Here is a 22839-nt window from a genome sequence, read left to right as displayed (position 1 = left end):
TTTTCTCCTTTGCGTCAGGTTTATTACTGCCCCTTGCCTCGTACCTCTTCCTTCCCGAATACTTTACATTAAACTTTTCATTCCTTAGAAGAATTTAACAAGCGTACTGATTTGAAAAGAGGCTGCATCAATTTTGACACGTTTGTGACTCTGATTTCATGGGTTATTTTATTATTGAACATGAGACCTCAGTGTATTAGATAGTTTTAACGAAATATCGACTTAAAGAGATACCCAATGGTACCCAACCCAAATGGTATTCAACCCAATGCATGATTCGAAAAATATAATTTTTTATGGATCTTAATTTTTGTTTTTGGCCGAACATGGGTGACATGGTGAGAGTTGTGACAATTGTGACGGAGGTGTCAATTCGCGAACATTGTACCTACCCATAAATACCAATTTTGTTCACAATCCAGACAGTTTCGAATTCTTTTCTCTTCTCCCTTGCCGCATCGTTTCCTTTCCCGCAACACATCATTCCCTGTCTCTGCTCCGCCATGCGAGGTACATACCTCCGCTGTCTGTCAACATCAACTCCCAGGGCATTCCAAAACGCCTCCCCCCCCCCCCTCTGCACTCAAAGTCATGGCACTGAGTTGGACTCGTCTACTGTTAAGAATTTTTTCGTATGCCTCTTTTTCGGCTGTCACAAGTAGGAGAGTGAGACAGCGGAAGAATAGAGTAAAGGAGAAAGTCTTCGAGGAGGCCATGGATGTGCGACGAAAATGAGTCACAGTCGAGAGGCGGTTCAAGCCGAGCATGAAAAAGTACTTTCAAAATTTCTTGCTCACAAGAAAATACAGGAAGAGCTTTGAAAATTAATGGAATTTCTGGACATACATTTCCCCCCTGTTTTCTTTGAGGTTCTTAAGCCGTTATTGTTCTATTTCCTTCTCAACTAGCGCGTACCGTGGTGGGCTTACTACTACCTCAATTAATTTTCAACCATTTTCAATACTTTCGTGTTATTCCTTATCAGCCAACCTTCGATGCGAGGAATAGGTGCTTGGTATAATTTTAAAGAATGAGTGTGGCTTTTGTTTTTTTCATTTGTTTATTTAGAGTTTAGAATTACTTTGTTAAGATATGGCAAACTAAGATTTTTCAAAAGACGGATGGCGTAATATCACACCAGTAACAAAAATCGAAGGGCTTCTTCACATGGCGCAATATTACGCCCGTAGCGAGCAAAGTTTCATAATTTTCTCATCTCCAATGTTAACATTTTTGTTCGCTCTACTTCTATTATCCACCTCCTTTTTTATTTGATCCTACTTTTTTCTTTTCGTTTAAGTGTTGACGGGAGAAAAAAAATGCAAAAGTCGTGATCGTTTTTCTCCAGCTGAGTTATAGCTTCCGTTTCGTTTTTATGTCGCCCATTGCGATCGAGTGGTGTTTCTCGGTATGAAGTTTTTTTTTATTCCCAAATGACATCGATGAAAAAGAGTCGCAGCCGGATCCATTCCAAAAACGCCAGCTTTAACAGGTGTATCAGCTCACCTCTTCCTTGTCCTTCTTGTCTTCGGCCACTTTTGGCCTGCAAAGCCCCGCTCTTTTCTTCTCCGCCAAAAATTTCGTGCCTTTATGCTCTTTCGAACTATCCTTTTTCACTCCTTACCGATATCTAGCACACTTCAATTCCTATTGCCTAATGAGGTCAGAGGTAACTCTTTTCGCCATCTTTTGCCACCGTTGTTGGAACTAATGAACTTTCTCGCCTTCAATGTAGAACCTGAGTCTCCTTTTCTCTATTTGCAGTCAATTTTCCAATTTTAATCGTTCTTCATTTCCACCCTGTGATACCACTGTCGCCGTGGCTTTAAAAATAAAGGTATCCGCAATAGTTACCCAGGCTTTGAGGTGAAGTCAAGGAAATAATATTTCTAACAAGTAATTCATTTACAATTATTGAAATGAGTGGTGAGACTTCTTTGCGAGCAAGGTCCCCGTTATTATCACGTCTTGGAACTTGGAGTGCTTTTCTGATCCAAAAGAAGCTCCAAAATTATTATATTTGTTTTTTTTTTGTACTTTGAGGAAATGATTTAATACCGGCAGAGTAAAAAGGAAGAAGAGAACTCGAGAAGGTACCATTATGATTGTCGATTTTGATTTCTCGTCCTCTTTTTATTTTCTCCTCTAATCCTTGTTAATACTCATCTCAATATGTTTTCCTGCTCTTCTTTCTTCCTGTCACTTTACTCCCAAGTATCTGCACCTGTTGGTGATAGGTCGAGTTCCACTTCTTCCCTTTTGTGCGTAGATCCACAATTAGAGATTCAGTATTATCTTACTTAGCTTACTGTCAAGTGTAAATGGATCGGATAAAGTTTGCAACCATGTGAGAATATTCTTAGAAATCTGGGCCTATTAATTTCCATCCAGTGTTGTTACATTCCTGTGCTATCTCCTGTCGCGAGCATTTCAGAGGGGCATGAGTAGGTTTGGTTTGGAAGAACGAGGAAACAAGAGATAAAAATTCTCTCTCTACATGTCAGTCGGGGCTTACAAACTCATTCCAGAACCAATACAAAGTGATGTTTACAACCCGGCCCGGTTAATTCCTCACTTCTTGCCCTCCCTACCGATGCTTCCCTTTATATTTCCCATCTCTCTCTCTCTCCTCCTCGTTTTACGTCCCACATTATAGCCACCATTCATTTCCTTCTCTTTCACGAAGAACATCACCCTAACCATAATAACACTCACTTCGAGTTTGGTCGAACCACTTAAAAGGCCTCCGGAACCCGTCGCGCGAGGTTAACTCATTAATTTTTTCTATCACCTTTTCATTAGCAGAGCCCTTTGGAAACCCCTCCCCCAAACTTTAACCAACCAAATGGCCTCCACTTAAGTTTCACCACGAGTGGGAGGGATACCGGCAAGTCTCCCCCCCCCCTGACTCACCTCGTCTCGCTGCAAACTCATATTATCGCGACTAAATTCAACTTGATGATTTGGACTAGTGGTCACATGCGCAACATAAGAAAAACAGATACTACCTAACTTTCCCCAGTGGTAATTATGTATATTATAAAGTTATTTATCTCTTAAACTTTCACTGAGTGATGCAACCCGCAGGTGAACTTGAATAGAAAAAGGTAGTTTTGTTCCCAGACTAAGGCATAGTCGAGGGAATACGAAACATACAAGGTAGGGTTTTTAGTTATATTCCTTGGATCACTTCGGGCAGCTGGGATTTTAGGATTCTGGGATGTCCAGAAGTTTCAACGGGGATTTGAACCCAAGACCCTCCCGTCATGCTCTAGCCTACAATCCACGCTTCCTTATTCTGATCCAAGATTTTAAACTTTTTGAAATATAAGATTCTGCAGTAATTCTTTTTTTTTCATTATTTTTTATATTTTTTTGCGGTCGTTATGAATTAGAAAGACTTCCAACTTCTTATTTTGAATGAATTCTTAACGACTATAGATTTAAGCGTGAGGTTCATGGGAATCCGACTTTTGAAAGTGAAGAAACGTGTGATACATTAATTTACGTGTAATTCCCATTAGTTTTCACATACAATGCTTATTACATGTTCATTCCATTTGATAATTTTCTTTCACGAAATAACCATGCCGACAACCACACCTTTCCCCTGGCGGCAGTGGGACCCTTTCCACCGTCGTCGCCCTCCACCATTCTCCGCAGTCGCACCGACCTCATCCCCGTCAGCGACCGCGGCCACGATTTGCAGTAAATCTTCCTCTCCGCTCTCGTAAGAAGGAACGCCCTCCATTCCCACTTCTGCCCCTTTCACTCCTTCCGCCAACGCTTTGCTCGCCTCTCTCTCTATCTCCTTCGCTGTCCCTCCACGTCATGAGAGGGTGCTCTCACCTCTGGCTCCTATCTCCTCCCAATTCTCACCCGTTGATGAGTTCCACATATAGGACACTTCATAGATTGGGGAGGAGGTGAGGCTGGAATAGAGGGGAGAATGGCTTCCTCCCACGTGTTCACGAAAGGCCCTATACGTTCGACCTCTTCATTCCTCATTTTATTTCCCGCCATCCCACGCGGCCGTGTTCCCCATTTAGTAGCCTGACAGTTTGTGTGTTAAATAGGATTTACGCGCTCAGATTTTCAGCCGTTTTTTGTTTGGCACCTCCGCGTGCCTACACACATCCGTCTCGACTCCTGACACTTTCTTTTCTCCATTCTCCTAAGTTCACCTGTTTTTTTCCTACTTCCAATTTTCTTTTCTAACAGATTTTTTTAGAAGCATTCAAATCCAAATATAGTCTTAATTATATTTCATATTCATTTGCATTCGCATGTGTCGGTCAGAATTTATAGAAAATGAAAACAAAAAACAACGCAGCAATGCACAATGATAACTATTCCGTTTGATGCTGAAAACGCCCGCCCTCCAACTAATGGAATAAATAGAACGTGCATGTAACTTTTGCTAAAATTTATTTGTAGTCTATAAACTTACGAAGAATATTTTTGGTTTGTTTGAATCACACATTCATTTTCCCGCACCTCTTTGGGGTAGATCATTATATACCCCATAAGATCGCTGAAAAGTGGCCACTTGGGTAAACATAAATTAGGTACACCTCTAGCGATATAGATTTTAATGGAATGAGAGTTTTTAATGAGAGGGAATTGCAAAAATGATGGCAAAACAATGTATCTGTGAACAAGATATTGATGCATCGAGCTATATAATTTTCTCAGTCTCTGAAAGGTTATTCCTAGAGCTATCCCTCAGCGGGTAAACAAAAACATGATTACGTGATATAGGCTTAATATTACTTCATCGTCCCGTGTCTCATGATTGTTATCCTTTCCTTTCGATAGGTTAACCGTCCGCTGACGATGAAGAAAGAGGGCATCCAGACGAGGAACCGGAAGCTCTCGTCCAAGTCGAAGAAGAAGAAGGGCGGGGGTCCGCTGGGCGGCATGGGGCCCGGCGGCGGTCCCGGCGGCATGGCCGGCCTCGGCCTGCCCGACATGATGATGAAGCCGCTGGACAAGGCGGCCGTCGCGGCGCTCTCCTTCCCCGGCTTCGCCAACCCGCACCACCACCCGCACCACCACCCACACCACCACCCGCACCACCACCCCCACCCCCACCATCCCCACCACCCGCACCACCCACACCACCAGCACCCGCACCACCCGCACCCCCACCTCGGACCCTCGCCCGCCGCCGCCATGTCGCACTACATGTACAACAGCAACGTCCACGCGGCCATGGCCGGAGGCTTCGTGTCTCCGCCCCCGCCGCCCCCGCCCCACCACCACCTGGGTCACCTGCAGCAGCAGGGGGCGCAGCAGGGCGGGGGGGCAGCAGGGCCAGGGGTCAGGAGATGGTAGCGGCGTCGGGGGCGGGAGCGGAGGCGGCAGCGGGGGCTCCCATCAGCAGCACCCGCCCCCGAGCGCGTCCGCCGCGCCCCCAATGCACCACATGGGCGGCATGGGAGGACTCGGACTCGGCTCGTCGCCCGGCGCCTTGTCCTCGCTCGGCACAGGAGGGTTGGCGCTCGCCGCATCCAACGGAATGGTGGGTTCATCCTCCTCGGTAGCCTCCTTAGCAGTGATGGGCGAAAATAATCGATTTGCGATGATAATCGATTATTGAGTTTCGATTTTTTCGATTATGTGATCGATTATGGGGTGGCGATTTAATCGTTGAATCGATTATTAAAGCTTGATATTCACTTGAAAAAATCGGCGGAACTAGTTGTTGTTTTAATATATCTCTAATCGCGTGATAATCAAGTACCGTTGGCTACATTTTTATATAGCAACTATATTGCAGTATATTTGAATTGCTAGTGATAGGGAAAATTCGTGTTGAAAAATCGTATGATATCCTCGCGATTTCCCAACATAGAAGCGGTATAATCGTATGATTTGTTGCACATAATCGGTAGAATCATATGATTCGCAGCCTACTAAAAATCATGTGATTCGATGCCTACTGAAAAATCATATCATTCGTTGCCTACACATAATCGGTAGAATCATATGAATCGGTGCCTACTAAACCGATTCTACAGATTTTCAAAATAATCGATTATGCCTTCCCGATTTTTACACTGAATCGCTGTTAGGGAACCGATGACTATTTGATGCGATTAATCGATTACGGCGGAATTTCGCCCATCTCTACTCCTTAGTCGCTCGAACTGTCAGATAGTATTGTTATTGAATGTTAGAGTTGTTACTGTTTTTGGTACTAATACTGACATTATTATTAATATTTCCATTGTTGTTGATTTTATTACTATTATTGTTATACTAGTTTATCAGATATTATCATATTGTTGTTGGAAAACCAAGCGCTTTACCCACAATTTTCCTCAAATTATATAAATCTGAATATAAATGAGGTGCAATTGGAGGAGTGGGTCAGTCCTAAGACTTAAAAAACACCTAAGCCCTCAATATCACTTTCAGTATTTTCTATTAATAATACCATATCATATATTTCTGTACTGCTTAATTATTTTAATCATCATGTTCATTGATTTTTCCTTATATTTTACAGACGAGTTGGCGTGCTGAGTACACCTGATGTGATTAAGGGCATTGCATCAGCAACAGCCGCCGATCATCCGGAGCCATTCGCTGAGAGAAGAGCTGATAGTGGCTGTCTTATTCTCGTCCCGCAGTGATGTGGACCGCGGCTGAATTAGCGATGGTTGGACGCCAGTGCAATCGTGATGCTCGAACGCACGCGTGGAAGCGGCCCACGAGTGAAGGAAATGAAAGACATTCTTGAAGAAACCACCTGCCTTAAATGCGAAAGTGACGCGGGCTCCGAGACACTCTTTCTGTTCGAGCTTCTTCGGTGAACATAGACGATATTTCGGAAGAAGTCAGCATTTCCCTCTCAAATTCAGGGAAACACCGCACCGGCAACGTGTTAGTTTGGCGACGCAGCGCGTGTGCAAGCACGAACAGTTTGTAGGCAAAAGTGAATTGTCCTCTCAAAACTGAATCAATTGCTCTAATGATTAATCGATGATGCTCTTAAGTGACTACAAGAGTCTTCAGTCCGTGGGTGTGAATAAATTTGAATTCGTAAATTCTGGGTGAGAGCACGATGCTCTTGGTTTTTCTATCGAAGGAAAACGTAGGTTGGATTGCGTGTGTTCTTCGATTTTGGGACATTCCTTCGTCATCGAAGAACTACTCCCGTTCGCAAGTACGGAATCCAATGCCACGTTATGTCATCGGAAATTTTTATGATACCCAGGAATAAAAAAATACACCTTTCCCCCAGTAAAGTGTAAAGTTTTCATTAAGTATTTAATGGCACAATTTTCCAGGACTCACAAGTGAGGTATCAACATACGCCAAAGTGAAAAAAAACTATCTTCGTTACGCAGAAGAGATACGATCGAAAGTGAGTGTGAATATAATTTTGAGTCAACTTTTGGGGCAATATAGAGATAAGTTAAATTGTTTTTCATTAAAACAGTTCCTTTGTTAATGTGTTAATGAGAAGCAGGCATTGGATTGGATGGGCCAATTGCCTCGCGTTTGTCTTTTCTGCACAGCAGGGCTTGGTAATCCCTTAAATATGTGGAAGTTTTGAAGTGATTCTAGTGTATTTAGCAATGCGAAATGGGTACTATCTTCAATGACTTTCGAGAAAAAGCGCTTCGAAGAGAACCGGTCCCTCAGACACTCCCGAGTGTATGTGACGTGTGATCGAACTGTGGATACTCAAAATACCTTATATCTCGTCCAGGGAAGAAAAAGAATCAAGGTGTTGCAGTTCGTACGATGGAGAACTACTAGAACCTCGTGCGGGGCCCAAATTGCCTAGACTACTAAAGTGAAACCTATGTGACAAGTCGAATATCGGGAGTAGAATAGGTCGCTTGTCACGAGTGATAATGAATTGGTATTTTGTCCAAGAAAGGAGTGCATCGACATCTTGAGTGTGTTTGCATCTACATACGATAGGTTTCCAAAGGAAATATGTAAAGTGCTCGGCAGAAAAGAAAGCTGAGGGCTTTTTGAACCATTAGAGAATTAATACTGAAAAAATGGGAAATAGGAGATTGCACATAATTTAAAAAATGGAATTTTATTATCATTATTAATAATTAAAGTAATTATTGCTCCTATTACAGTTATTATCAGTGTATTATATGAAAAAGTGTAGTCAAAAGTCAAACACTGTGTATACATAGCTTGTAAACGGAGAGAGTTTTTAAGTCACCTGGTTGTGACGAGAAACTTTTTTTTTTAAAGAGGCCAAAAATTTTTCCCCCCTGTGACGTCATTGTCTGACGCCGGAAAAAGTTTCTGTTTGGTATTTGCGTGTCAAGCTTGTAGTAAATATATGTTCTATCCTGTTTGACTCACTCTCTTCCTTCCCTTTGCAAGGGATTACCATTTTCAATTCCCTATTATTCTATTGTATCCTAATTAAATCCCCTCCCCGAAAATTCTTGTGATCCCCTAAATCACCTACACTTAATGTAATTAAAAATTTCACAGCATAAAACATGTTTTAGTGGCTTTTATTTTTCATGATTACCTGATCATAACTACACTACCTACTGATTTGGAACTACCAGTGGTTATCGTATTATGGATCCCTATGCTTAAATCAACCAAATAAAAGAAATGATTCTCCAGTTATCAGGTTGTTCCTTAGGAGACACCTTTGCTTCAAGTTCCAAAAACATCATGCATCACTTATAATATGAAAAAATGTGCTTGTATCCTGCATTGTTTTCGTATATTGTTTTATAGGCAAAAGGTAAAGAATGAAATAATTAAAGTTGTAGATTGATTCACTTTAAGATGTCTATGAAAAAATTATCTGTTAAATTAAAAATGATGATTCAGTCATATATGGTAGCCTGGATTCGGAAACTTTTACCGAACATCTGAGACTCCGACCACTGAAACACAAAAACAAACTCAAAAATAAATCCGATTTATATTTTTTTAAACAGATTTCCTTGAATTTCAGCGGCCGTCTTTATGTAAGAAGTGCTAGCTCAGGTTAAAGCCTGATGCAGTGGCTGCATTGCCTGAATCGTGGATATCTTAACACCCTACTTTGTCAGCTCATGTAAAATGTTTTTGGTATCTTCATTCAATCGGTCAGAATTGCAAATTTCATGATACCGAGTATTAGTCCTTGAATATTCCTGTGCAATGCCATATTTTATTAAGCGCCATGCCATCAGTATTCATGCCAATGTTATTTGAGGTAACGAGATGAGAATGAGTGATCCACCATCTCCAAAAGCGTCTGACACTCAAGGAAAAAGTGTACTAAAAACAATAAATTTTCTATTTTTTTAATCTATCTAATCATTTAAATTTGAGTATGGGGATTAATTCAAAAAATGGCCACCAAAATCCGATGGCGGCGCTACGATCATTAAAAAGGAAGGAGAATGAAAGAAAATCGTAACAACAAATTTTTTTATCCAGTCAAAAGGAGCAGAAAAGAAATAGCTATAGTGAATAAGAAGAGTAAAAGCTAAAACCAAACTATGAGAAAGATAAGGTAAGAAAATGGATAAATTTTTATTAATAAATGGATATATTTTTGAAAAGTCAAATTCTTCATGGCTTGTTTACGTATGATCAATTCGACGCAGAAAATATTTTTGTTTTAATCGCTTTAAATTCGATATTCCCAGCAAAAAAACATTTTTCTACGGGGCTAAAAAGAACAAAATAAATTTTCTTCGAGCCTAACAGTCCTAAATATTATTTATTACAATTACTATGGATTACTTACTACGTTTAAACAATCAATTTATACGTATTACCGATTAAAATTTAATTAACTGTTGTTAATTAGATTTCGAGGTTTCATTATGTTGTGATGTTAAGTATACATTGCGTTATGATATGATGCTTAATTTTTTAGTGGAACAAGCGCCCAACAAGCGATATGAAGTTAATTGCTAATGTATACACTCCATCAGGCTAATAGAAAATTTATTTTATTATTTGTAGTTTCTTAGAAAAACGTTTTTAATAAAAATTATTTTTGTATTGCAACCTATACATTATTCGCCCGTTTTCCCTGTGGAAATGGAACTATTGCTCATTTCTGATCTAGCCATTTGAAAAAAAAGATTCTTAAGGCAAAAGCGCCATATAAAAAAAGGAATTACTAGAATTCTAAATTTTTCCCACAGAATATGATTAAAACAATATAGAATCTCACAGGATTTCCAAGCCTTTGCTGGAGTCCTAATGAGAGTATATTGACTTTCACGTCTTAGCAGTTATTAAGATGATGTATTTTCGATATAGATAATAATTTGGACTGTGTAAATGCTTTAAATGATGTTTTAGAGTGGTTGTAGGCGCAAATTACAAGAAGTAAAAATACTGGAATTAGATTATATGGATTATGCCTGAATCAAATGACTGTCATTGTTTTCACTATCTTTTACTTACCTACGGTAAAATGTCCGTTTACGGGTTTTAGGAGTGTCTAGCTAATTTAGGTGTTCTGAATAGAATTCTCTTTAAATATTTGTATTGCGTATTCCTTTTTAAATTTATATATTGTGAGCAATGGCGATATGGGGGTAAATAGACATTTAATTCGGCAATAATAGCTACCAGTGAAATATTACCTGAGAATTAATGATAATCTTTAGCTCAATTAAATCATTGTGATCTATATAAACTTCTCAAGAAGTTTTTATGAAGAGGCATGTTCAGATAGATCGGCCTTTCATTTTGATAACCTGCAGAAGAAGAAAAGATTATGCTTTGGGAGCCTGATTAGTTATATATAAAAGTGAAAGCATGCACAAAAAATTCTTCAACGTCGCCTTTACTAGTTTTTCAGAATTTCATAAAAACAATGTGGAAGGTTCATGGCATTTTATCGCGGTGCTTCAGCATCATTGGAAATTTATCCGTTTGTTTCCCTGAAAACAAACGATTACTGAAGGCAGTAGAGCGTGTGACTTCATGAGGAAAAATAAGGTATCCTCTCTTTCACGTCCGAATTTTCTGTCATTAAAGAGTAAAATAAATGTAATTGTCATCTGAAACTCCATGAAAAATTCAATCGATCATCAACTGGTAATACTCAAGAAAAATAATAAAAGTCAATATAAAAAAATTTAATGATGAAGAAAAATATGGGAGTAAATAGACATTTAATTCGGTAAAATCACACGAAAGAATAAGAGGGAAAACATAGTTTTGAAAATTCGGATGCATTTGTGTAATGTCATCCTCTTAGGCGATTGTATCATTCATTCCCTTGATCAAATTAGTAATTACCAATACTTTACGATAGTTTTACTCCAATCAAGAATCCCCAGGAGAAATGCGAGAATACGGAAGACTAACGAAAGAAAAAAACGGAACAGGTATGAAAGAAAGGATTGAGAAATACTAAAAATCGCTTTTGCATTGTTAGAAAACTTATATTAGATGAAAATTTTCACTCCTCTTTCTTTTCTTGAGTCTAAAAATAAAAATAAAATGTTTTTACCAGTATTCAACAAATAGGTGCTCGAAACAGATTTTACGCGGCCGGTAAAATATAAATGAACCAGAATCAATCTTTGTTTCGGGAAACAAAAAAAACGGATCAATCTAAATCTTTGTTTCAATCTTTGTTTCGGGAAAAGAAAAAGTGATTCTAGTTTCTCTAAAAAAAAACTCTCTCATCAAATTTATCGGATATCCATGAAACGTATTGGAAATAATTTCCTTAACCTCAGACGAATACCATGCCACAAAAAATTTTATCCCGAACAGAAAAGAAATATTTTGAAAAATCCCATTCTTTTAGTCCCCTTCGAGAATATAGATAGTTTTGGTGACCGAAATGTGGAATTTAATGTGAATGCTCGTCTTTCAGCACCTTCCGTCCTCCCACTTCGTCTCCAAGCAAAGAAATCGATCCTACCCAATGTAATCATCCACCCTCCCAAGACGTTTCTGTCCTCCACGCGTCTCTCCATATGATGATATAGGGGTTTCCTCTCGAGGCTACGTTGGTGGGAGCCCCTAGTTCCAAAAAATTAATCATTTCGAAATTTTTCCGTCTCTTTTGACCCAAAATCTTTCAAAAGCTCTGAAATATTCGAGAAATACTGGAGATTCCGTGCCTCTTCGTCGTTTTGACCCTCCTCCCTTTCTTTCTCCCGGTCTCTTGCAGCCACTATCTCCCCCCTCCTCCGCTATTCCCCCTCCCTCGCTTTTCTATATGTGAGGCCACCCGCATTTTCCCATTCCGTGGAACTGTTTCTGATGCGAGGACCGACTCATTTTTTGACAATAACTCTCGACAGAAATTTCCGTGAAATGACACCCTCCACCGACTGGTTCATTTTTTTCCGCAACTCTTCTGGTTGTCGGATGGACCAAAGAAGGACGTGAAAGCACATTCCTCACACTACGCTGTAAAACAATGAAACCAACGTATGTTACCGTCTGTCATTCAATGAGATATGCATTGATATCTACCTGAAAAATCGTCATTCACGAGATTTTAATTTTCATTTTACTTTTAATTATGTTCACATTATTTTAAAATTATCCCCAAGCAACTCATTGATGCAAGACGAAAACGGGTGTTGTTAGGGCAACTTTCTAAAACCTGGTAGAGGGATATAAGTTTGCGTAGATATTCATTAGCGGATCTATGGAGAGAACACGGGGGCACGTGTCCTCTCCCTAGATCCGCCAATCCCCCAGACCCTTAAAAATTATGCAAGATTTTTAATACGGCATCATTATCATTGCGTTTGTTTTGTAATACGAGGTATCCTTGAGCCATCTCCCCAGAACAAAATTCTGAATACGGCCTTGCTTGTGATCCCCCTCCCTCAAGAAAGAAATCCTGGATCCTCCCCTGCTTTGACTATTGCCTTTTCCTTAAAAACTACGGAGAAAAACAATTTCCGCTAATCACAGATATTGTCATCAATATTTCACCTCACTGGTGATAAGTGGAAATAATTATTTGTAAAAAATGTCCAAAAATAGGGAATATAAGAGGCATAAACAAAGTCATACTTACTCGACATGGGACAAGGAATTTTACGCCACATATTTTCAACCAATGATCACGATGTATGAGTAAATTTAACCAATATTTTACGCAATCATACTTCTCTATCAAATGACAGTTCAAAATTGTTGGGTTTACAGCCAAGCGTATGATGAAAACATCCCTATAAAAATGATGAAAAATCCTCGAAGTTGCAGAGCAACGAATAATTCCACGTTCCAGCTTGATTAACCTTCCTTTCAATATCCGTGTCTCCATCAAAAGGAAAACCTCTTCATTTACGCCCCTTGGACTCTAATTCCAATCAATTCAATTAGCGATTGGAGGCCCAATCATCGGCAATTTATCATGGAAGACTTGCCATCGATTTGTCCCCATTCTGAGAATTGTCGCTGGCTGTAGCGACTGATTCGCGAAATGCGTACTCTCAATCGAGGGAAGACTGGAAAAAGGCAGCTTTATGTTTGAAGGACATCGATCCAAGTTTGGGTATTATGGCTGACGATGTGGAGCAAGATGTGAGGGTGGATGGGGGAGGGGGGGAAGGGTGATGGGCCAGGAGGTGGAGAAGGTGGGGTTCTTATTGGCGTCCTGGGTGGTCTTGCCTCGTCTGCCACAGATTCCGCCGAAACCTAAGGCAGCACGGATGTCGGGGTGAGGGGGAAGAGTGTGAGGCTGGGTGGGAGTATCCAGCATTTGTTGGAAAGCATTGCTTGGCTTTTGTGAGCGAGAAACCATCACAAGTAATTTTACTAGGCATGCGATTACATTTCCAATCAAAGTCTGTATCATTTAATAGTGGAATTATTGTGTATGGGCCTAGTTAAAATTAAGACAATGGTGATTTCCGTAGTAATTGTTAGCTGATCCTTTTTTACCCTTTTATAGACTCGCTATGTTGTTTGTCATCTTGTATGGGTCAAGTTTTGCAACTCAAATTCAACCCACTTTCCGATTAGCTACCAAGCTTAAATTTTCAGATTAAGTGAAAACCAAATGATAGTGCAATATTCTAACACTTTCATAATGATATTGCCTGTATCTCGATCCTTATTCAGAATTTACAATTAAATATGAGGATTAGTCCCAAAAAGTGGCCACCAAAACCCGATAGCAGCGCTACGATCAATTAAAATAACGAGAATGATAGAGCTATAACAACAAACTTGTTTGCATCAAAATGTTCTTGAAAAATTGATTAAATTCGCTAACAAAAGATGAAGGAGCAAAATCAAAAAGAGGAGGAACAGATAAAGTAAAAATTTTACAATTATAATTTTGAATTAGTTAAATTCTCCATGGTCAGTGTAGATATGAATATTTCCACGCTGATTTTTTGTAATCACTTTAAACCCGATATTCTCTTTTGTTTCGCAATTATTACTCTCTGAAACTGTACTCGTGTATGCATTTCGCCGACTACCATCTAAACTAAAAAATTGAATGATGGATAAATGAATTGAAATTCTCTAGATATTTGTAATTCTAGAGCGTACCGTTGCCGAAAGTTGAAATTAAGGATGTAATCATTGGATTTAGTTCGCGATAAAAACGTTTTTTTGTGAAAATTTATTTTTACTGAGATTTTTTTGCATTTTACGTGATATTTATTGACAATTGAGTATGTAAGTTGCATTTTATTGTGAAACTACTTGTTAAGTTACCTTTTAATATATTTTTTAAAGTCTAAAAAACTGTGTTTAATTTAGGATTCCCGTGAACGCATTTGTTAATCCTACCATACAAAATTTTGTAAAATGAGGTATACTGCAACCTTCATGACAAAGCGAACATTTAGCTTGGAACTTTATATTTACGACGGCAATTCAAACAGAATAACTGATAACAATGAAAGAGGTGTAAAAGGGTATACTTTCCCTTGAATACAACTACACACATTTTTCACGCAATGAATGGCAAAAATTTTCTTTTACTGTTTGTTTTTTCATAATAATAGGAGCCGAACAGAACCATTATTTATTACTTACCCATTATTCCTCTGTATTTATTATCTTTCATAAATTATCCTCCTCACCTATAAAAAACTTTCCTTCTTCAAGTATTTAAAAACAAAATAATTGCAACTATATCGTTTAATGTTTTATTTAATCGAGTCAAATTTGTTACTATGATTGGCAATATTAATTTCGATTAAAAAAATGTGAAGGAAAGTTTTCTCCTTCCTATCGCATTTTGTATCAATCGTATAATACTCCGATCGATTAATTGTTGAATGCGATAAATTAGGGCCCTATACACGTTTGAAACACATTATTAATGCTCATCTATTTTAAAATACCAAAATTAACATTTTAAGAATGCAGAGTCGTACAATGATCTTCAAGAATAAAGGCGGATGAAGTATCATAAATGTAAGGAAAAAACAAATAAAAATGCAATAGAGGTAATGTGAACGGGTTTTTTTTTAAGAGTACCAGTGTTTGCAGATGTTCATTTGGTTGTGTTAGACCCTGTCTCGTATCAGTGGCGGATCCAGTACAGGAACAAGCGTGGGGAAGACTAAGTGGGATTAATCGAGTCCGAACAAAACTGCCATTCTATCTAGTGTAAATTGGATGGTGGATACCCAAGGGAGAGCTATAGCCCCATATCCCCCATAGATCCACCACTGTCTTGTATCAAGTTCACCAAAATGACAGAGAAAAATTGGTATGACATAAACACCAACAAGTGAATATTTTTGACATGGAGTGGCTTTAGGATATTTCTTGCTTTATGAGTGACGAAAATAAATCGAGACGGAACATGAAGTTTTTTATATCGAGAGGACTTTGGATTTTTATGATTCGCAAGAATTCATGTCAATTGAAAGAGAAAGGAAAGAGCCGCGAATATGATTTTAAAGCCAAATCTCGCAGGCCGGGGGTTTTTATCTGGATGCCCTACAAGTGCCTCGTCGAATTAACCCTTTTTAACCCAGGGATGTTTCTGGGAGAAATTAAATTTCAAGAAATCTCATTTAGAAAATGTGAAAAGTTTCTACTGAGTCATAATTCATCTGACAGCTGCACATTTTGCCATTAAAGTTTGCGGCACATAAGAACACGTAGTTTAAATCTTTCCTGAATAGAGCTGAAAATGTATACATTTTTGATGTTAATTAGAAGCAATATTGGGTTTAAAGGTGTTAAGGGAATGGACGAGTGTTTTTTTTTCGTGTGTGTTTAACTCTCATCTTCGTTAAAGTTTGCCTGAATACACGTGACCGTCAATGTATACGTCTCTCGCAGTCCTATCTCGTCTCTCGCAGCAAAGCCAATGAGTAATTGGTGTGAAATAAATAGGTATTTGTTGAAAGCAGATAAATGAGAATGCATTTAGAAAAAATATGGTTTAAATAGAAGACGTCTTAAACTTTCCATATTTTGGGTAATATTTGCCTAATGAAAGTGCACTGAACAACACACATGGTTTTAACTTGCTATTAGAATTACTGCTTACGTATGAAATTGTAATAAATATGCTGAACTGGATTAAGTCGCATCATAAGTTTGAACTTAATAAAACTCACGGAGTTTTATTGAAGATATTTTTATCAGCAACATTCTTGTCATAGGAATTTGTGAAAAATAAGTGAGATACTTATGGCTCTTGAAAATCAATTTTTCCTCTCAAATACACTTTATAAATCCCTGCGAAAGTAGTTATTCGAGTATATTGCAATATTTAATGATTTTGTGGTTATGGTGTGTCAAATACACTTTTTTTCAATTAATTGCTGATGAACATTAGGTTTTTAAATTGCTAGGTTTTCAATTTTTTCTATTTTTTTACGGTTAATGTGGAAAGTTTTAAGTTACCAATACTATGAATGAATAAAAACTAATAATTTACTTGTTATCAATGGCAGAAAAACATTTTTGAACGATTTATGCAAAAAAAGATTTAAAATAGTTGGCTATCCCTCCTTGAACATGACACATTATTGTTGAAATCGATCGGGGTGATTAATAACCTATGAGGAGAGTACAAATTAGTTTCTTTTGACGTAATCAAAAATAGTTATTTTGAAATGCTCAAAAATTGCCCAACCTCATTTAGTTACTCATTACGATTAGGGAAGGGGAGAAGAGGATAGAAACTTAGGAATAGGTCTATGCAGCTTGTAATAAGTGACACCGAGGCACTAGAGGTTTACAATGTATCAGGTTGAGTCAATAACGTGTTCATATAATCACATCAGCGATTACCTGCCCTGTAAATAATTACATGCCTACTAAGGGTGTTAGTATTCACCCTCACTGTTTCAAATATTTGCAGCGAAGAAAGTGAGCAAGGCCTAGGAGAAATTAGATTTAGAGATTGCTGTGGCTGGATTTGGAATGATTCCATAGGATGCTAACAGAGTTTTTAAGATGGCAGAATTATCTTCCTATGATTCACATGCCTTTTCTCTCTATGTATCCTTCTCAACAATAATATCAACATCGGGTGCTAGTATTCGTCTGTTAATTGTGATGTATTCATTAATTTATTTGCTCCCTTTAACTTTATATACCCTCAAGCTTGATTATATCAAACACACCCAAGACGTCTTTAGTATACTGCACGCTGTGTGTGAGATGTGTGAGACCTACATGTGGACGCCCCTGTTAAGTTGGGAAAGGATGATAGATAAGAGGGGAATGGAGTGGAGAAGCATGGTGTTTATCGCCAGTATGGGCAATGGTAGGTCCTCTTCCAAATTAAAGAAAATAATGCTATGTGGAATACGGGACTGGTATAGATGGCGGTGAAATGGTTGTCGTGTTCAAAGTAAACCTACTGTAGCTGGTGGAAAACTACCATTGTTACATAATTTTTAATTAATTACTTTCTATTTTTTTCATTTCTTTATCCCATATTGTGTTCTGTTTTTGAAGTTAACATAATGCATTTTTCTACTGATGTCATGTGAATTTTTCATCAATATTTGCCAGGTATTGTACTCTTTGATCATTACTTTTCTTTTTTTCTAAGTCTTATTCTTCACTAGGCACTTTCTTTGTCTCTTATTTTTTCTCCGGTTTGCCACTTTCTCAGGGAATTTATCACGTGAGAAATTACTTATCTGCGTCTAAATTACTTATCTATGCTTTCTCTCTTTTATAAAAGTTTTGAATTTTGAAATTACCTATTTAATCATTTTTCTGTCTCATCGAACTTACTTTTTTATGTATTCCCAAAAAAACATGCTTGACCGTGAAACACTTCTTTATAGCCATTTTAGTCATATCTCATGGTGTTTGACACGCATTAAGGACTACCATTTCACCAAACTATCTTGTGTTTTCATAGGGAGGTGCTCTTTGCCTTTAATATCTGAAACGATTAAAATTGAATAAACTGACTGCATGTTCCTTTCTATTATTTTTTCAGGAGTTCATGAAGAACTTCATTCTAAATACTTTATGCTACACAGACCTATTTGATAATCCATGTTGTTCTTATAGAAGAATGTGCTTGTTTCCAATAAATATTATTCTTGACTTTCTAAATTTGCCTTTGATTTATATGCATCAACCTAAGGTTACCTTTAAGTCGAAAGGCCTAGGTGGTTCTTACCTTCAAACATCAGCCAATGAAATTGCCCTGTTAGTCCTAAGAATCAGTGATTTGGTACGTTCCAGTCCCCAAACAGAAGTTAAAGTATGGTTACATTGTACTGTGAAAGGCGTTTTGAGCCGCAAATAATCAACTTGAAAGAATACAATGGAAAGAGAGCGGGGAGTGATTTGAATTAAGCGGCTGAGCAGCCGACGCCAATGCCATCTGAACATGCTGTCGGCGAAACTCCTCCCCAGCAATGACGTCTTGCGTGGAGTGGGTACCCTATGGCGGCTACCCTTACGAGGGTATCACCTGAAACATAGGGTTGCTTTCCTTCCTTTTCTTCTTTGAGGGATGAGATCACTGCACGATGAAGTGGCCACCGTGGCTGAAGGCAGGCGCCCGCACAGAGAAGTAAGGGTGGGTCAACCCCTTTTTCTCCTTTGGAAAGGAATTTATATCAAAGGAATGATCTATGCCGCTCGTTTTCAAGCGTCTAAACTGTATCAAGCGTCTGAGGATCTTATTTTCTGTCACTTATGCTTTTTTCATCGGGGTATAACCATCCCCAAATTCGATATTTTAGAATGTGGAGCATTGGGATGTTGGAAAAGTGTCAATTCAACCCAAGAAAGTTTCAAAGAAACCCAACTCATACCGTAAGAGGTATTTTTCTAGCTTCTTGGACCACCAGATAATTCCCCAGTGAGTGCTTTATTCTTCTGAGATTTATTCTTCTGTTCTTCATGACTTACGTTTTTATGACATTTATCTAAATAAATTCCACGAGTAATGAAATGATTCAAATAATGTAATAAATTAAATATCTATGAATTATTCAAATTTGACACCATGATGTATTAATTTATCCTTGTGATCTGAATTAAATTTTACTTCAAATAGTTATAAAAGTTACCCATTTAATAAGGGTTACATGCAATGAAATATTATTATCATAACGCTGTGTCCTGATGCTTAGCCATAAGCTCTACCACCACATTGCCTTTACCACGAATCTTTCCCTGCTCGTTTTTTAAATCAGTTACCTTAGCGATTGGTTACATTACAGCAAAGCATGTCAGTTGTATGTTTTCCTGGGGCATCGCCTACATGATTAATTATTTTACTAATCTTACGTAGACATGGTAAAGAATAATATCACTGAATGTCCTTTTACAATATTTATTCCAAAACATTTATACATGCTTCTAAAAAGATTTATTATATGCCAACATCAACACAGCTGTTTTAAACGGAACAGAAGAAGTGATTTACTTTATAAGTGTGGTGACTAAAACATCCTGTTATCGCACTGGTGGCTGCAGTGCCCTCCCACATTGCTGACTTAATTATGATAAGTAATGCCGGCAGCTCTGAAACAGCTCATCAGGAATATCTGAAAATAAAATATAACAGCAAATCAATAGTACATGTAAAATTCAGTATGCACCTTTAATGGGCGATTCAATTTGAAGATTACAAGATAATCACTGAACGTAACTTATTCAGTATATAGGTTGTTACTAAAAAAAAAAAGCATCATTGATTTTCACCCAAAATGTAGGACTCACTCAGTCAGTCACTAATTGACCTCAAAAGAGGATTTGGATAGGTGAGGGCAGAGCTCATCCAATACAGAGTCACAGGCGATTGAATAAAGTATAAAAACGTATTCTGGGAAGAGGGGGCAGTTCTTTTCCCTAGGCCACCTCTCACTTGGAGAGATTATTTAAATGGTTGAAGGCTGAAAGCTTTGCACGGGATATGAACCCGCGATCAGCAGTCAATCACTCAACCCACTAGCCTACCAAGCTTTCCAGTAAAAGTGTGTACCTATATGATTCAATAAACGATCACTCAACGTAATCAAAACAAAATATCCGTAAATATTTTTTTTAATTCTTTGTGAAGGAAACCTACAACAAGTGTGTTACTCAACAAGGTATAGCACTGAATTTACTATGGAGACACGATGATTATGTTAAGAAATGGATTACAATCCCAATGTGAAAAATACCTATTCTGCCATTATTGCCAACTTTGCTCTGACCTAATATTTTCTCAATTGACTCGCAATTATTATGTGTACATCACAGTCTTAAATGTCATTGATGAAACAGCTACATGTGAGCGAGTGAAACGAGATCACAACTACAGCTGACAGTGCGCCAAAGCTAGAGGTCCTCAAAAAAATCCTTGAGTTGCCTAGGGCTCCTGGGTGCGGTTGGTTATCACGATGTTTGAGAGCTCCAGCTTGCATATGAATGGAGTTTTCTTCGCTCTCCCAAATATATAATCTTGATACGACACTGCATATTATTTTCCAATAAAAATACCGCTTAGATTATCTAATTGAGATAGCATATTAATTTTATACATACCCATTTATAACTGACTTGCTTTATATTGGATATGGTATTGAGAACATCAATTTTGATGACAGCAATTAGCGATTTTTATTCAAAAATACGTGGAGGATGTGAAATATCTATATTCACAAAGGATTATTAACAATGGAACCAATTAAATTTATTTAAAAGGATATTTCATCGAGTTCTATGGATGTCCTCCAACTAGGAACAATAGCAAGATTCAAATTCATATTTGGTTAAAATTTCTCCATTGTTCAAGATTGAAAGCATGGCAGTCCGTTTATCGTGTAAATATTTTTGCAGTCCATTACTTTCTTCGAATATAAAACTACAAAGGTGAAAAATAGCTCATGTAAAGGCTGTATTCATATCCAATAGCATTTCGTCAACAATTTAAATAATTTTAAGGGATTAATTCAAGCAAAAAGTGTTATTTTCCCTCCAATCATTCCGGGGGAAATATTAATGAAAGGAGAGCCATGTGAAATGCTTTCTTCAGAGTTTTATTATATTTATTTAAGTTTTAGAATTTTCATCCGAATGTTATTACACAATTATTCATTAAATATTAAAGAAATTGAGCTTTAAAGCAAACATATAAATTGAGAAATAGTGCACAAATTGCCCTCAGTATTCATTCATAAATTCATGCACTCAATTCGGTATTATCCATTTACTTTCAGGGAACTATAATATGTGGTCATTTTTTTCAATTACATGCCATTTACTCTAGATAAGTCCTATAAGAAGTGGGAAATAATAGAAGTACTTGAGACACATTTAGACTAATTTTTATTCAAGAATTCGCTCAAACTTACAATAATCAAGGGAAATGTTAGGCTCGAAGAAAATGGTGTATAAAAATCTGCAGTGACTAAATTTACCATTTAAAAATGCCTTTAATATTTGGAACACTAATCCACAAGGTGATATAAAAATTCATTTATTCATTAATATAGAGTATTCCGTTCAAGAGAAGAGACAAACAAACTATTCCAACTAGAAAGGCTTAACGATTACCTCTATAAAAGTTTGATGTTGATGTCCTTTATCAACAAAATTCTCATATCCGTCCTCATGGCCCATATTGGTTGTCTTGGGTGTATCTCGACTATTTTATCTTTTTTATTTTTTTTCATTTTTTTTATTTAATTTTTTTAATGGTTGATATGAAGAGTCGAGAATAAATGCTACCAAAAATAACTTTTTTGTGTCCATCATTTGATGAAACCAACTAATATAAATCTTTCACATATGGAATATGCTAGATTTTTTCCTGCTTAATTACCCAAAAAATGTTTTAAATATTAGAAGGAACTCTACAAAAATGGCGGTACAACATTCTAAGAAATCTGGCCTCGGTGGCGGCGGGGTAATCCATCGCTTACCAAAACTCTAGGCCCCTGTACGAGTCACCACCAAGGGCATGGTTGTTTACGATTTCTCAGCATTTTCAAATTAAATAGAGAACTCCTAATTTCCTAAATTTAATAAAGACTAAGAAAAGGGTTGATGGAATTTCTAGAGAATTTTCTAGTAGGTACACATAAATTTTATTTAAAACAAAAGGTAACTTAAAACTTTTAATTGGAAAAAACTAAGGACACCATTGAATGATATGGATGCCCTCTCACTATGAACAATATCACGACCCAAATTTATATATATATTTTTTTAGTTTATCCATTGTATACATTTGGAAGCATGACGGCTATCGTGTAAATATTTTGGCTTTCTACAAACATAAAAATACGAACTAGATCATAAATCTATAAATTATAAGTTTTGGGGGGTATAAATATTGCGGGAGGAGTTAAGAGAAGCGGGCAACAAATTATGGGGGGCCTGGAATATCAGTAAAGGGTCTCGTGGGTCATTGGAGGGTTTGGGGGGGAAGACGGTGGGAGAGAACAGGAG

General features: G+C 37.7%; 1 protein-coding gene across 3 annotated transcripts in view; it reads left to right on the top strand.

The window, feature by feature from the left end:
* LOC124158157 (GATA-binding factor C-like) overlaps positions 1–8492 on the top strand; it is a 226693-nt gene extending 218201 nt beyond the window's left edge. For all 3 annotated transcript variants that reach the window (XM_046533357.1, XM_046533351.1, XM_046533344.1), the window contains exons 6-7: positions 4819–5524; positions 6515–8492. In XM_046533357.1, the coding sequence (XP_046389313.1) occupies positions 4819–5337 (519 nt within the window). In that variant the 3' untranslated portion in view covers positions 5338–5524; positions 6515–8492. The remainder of the gene's footprint in view (positions 1–4818; positions 5525–6514) is intronic.
* The last annotated feature ends 14347 nt before the right edge of the window (positions 8493–22839 follow it).

Source organism: Ischnura elegans, chromosome 1 (genome assembly GCF_921293095.1).
Source record: "Ischnura elegans chromosome 1, ioIscEleg1.1, whole genome shotgun sequence".
Classification (NCBI taxonomy): Eukaryota; Metazoa; Arthropoda; class Insecta; order Odonata; family Coenagrionidae; genus Ischnura; species Ischnura elegans.
The sequence above is the reverse complement of the archived record's forward strand: the minus strand, read 5'-3'. Positions and strand labels throughout refer to the sequence as shown.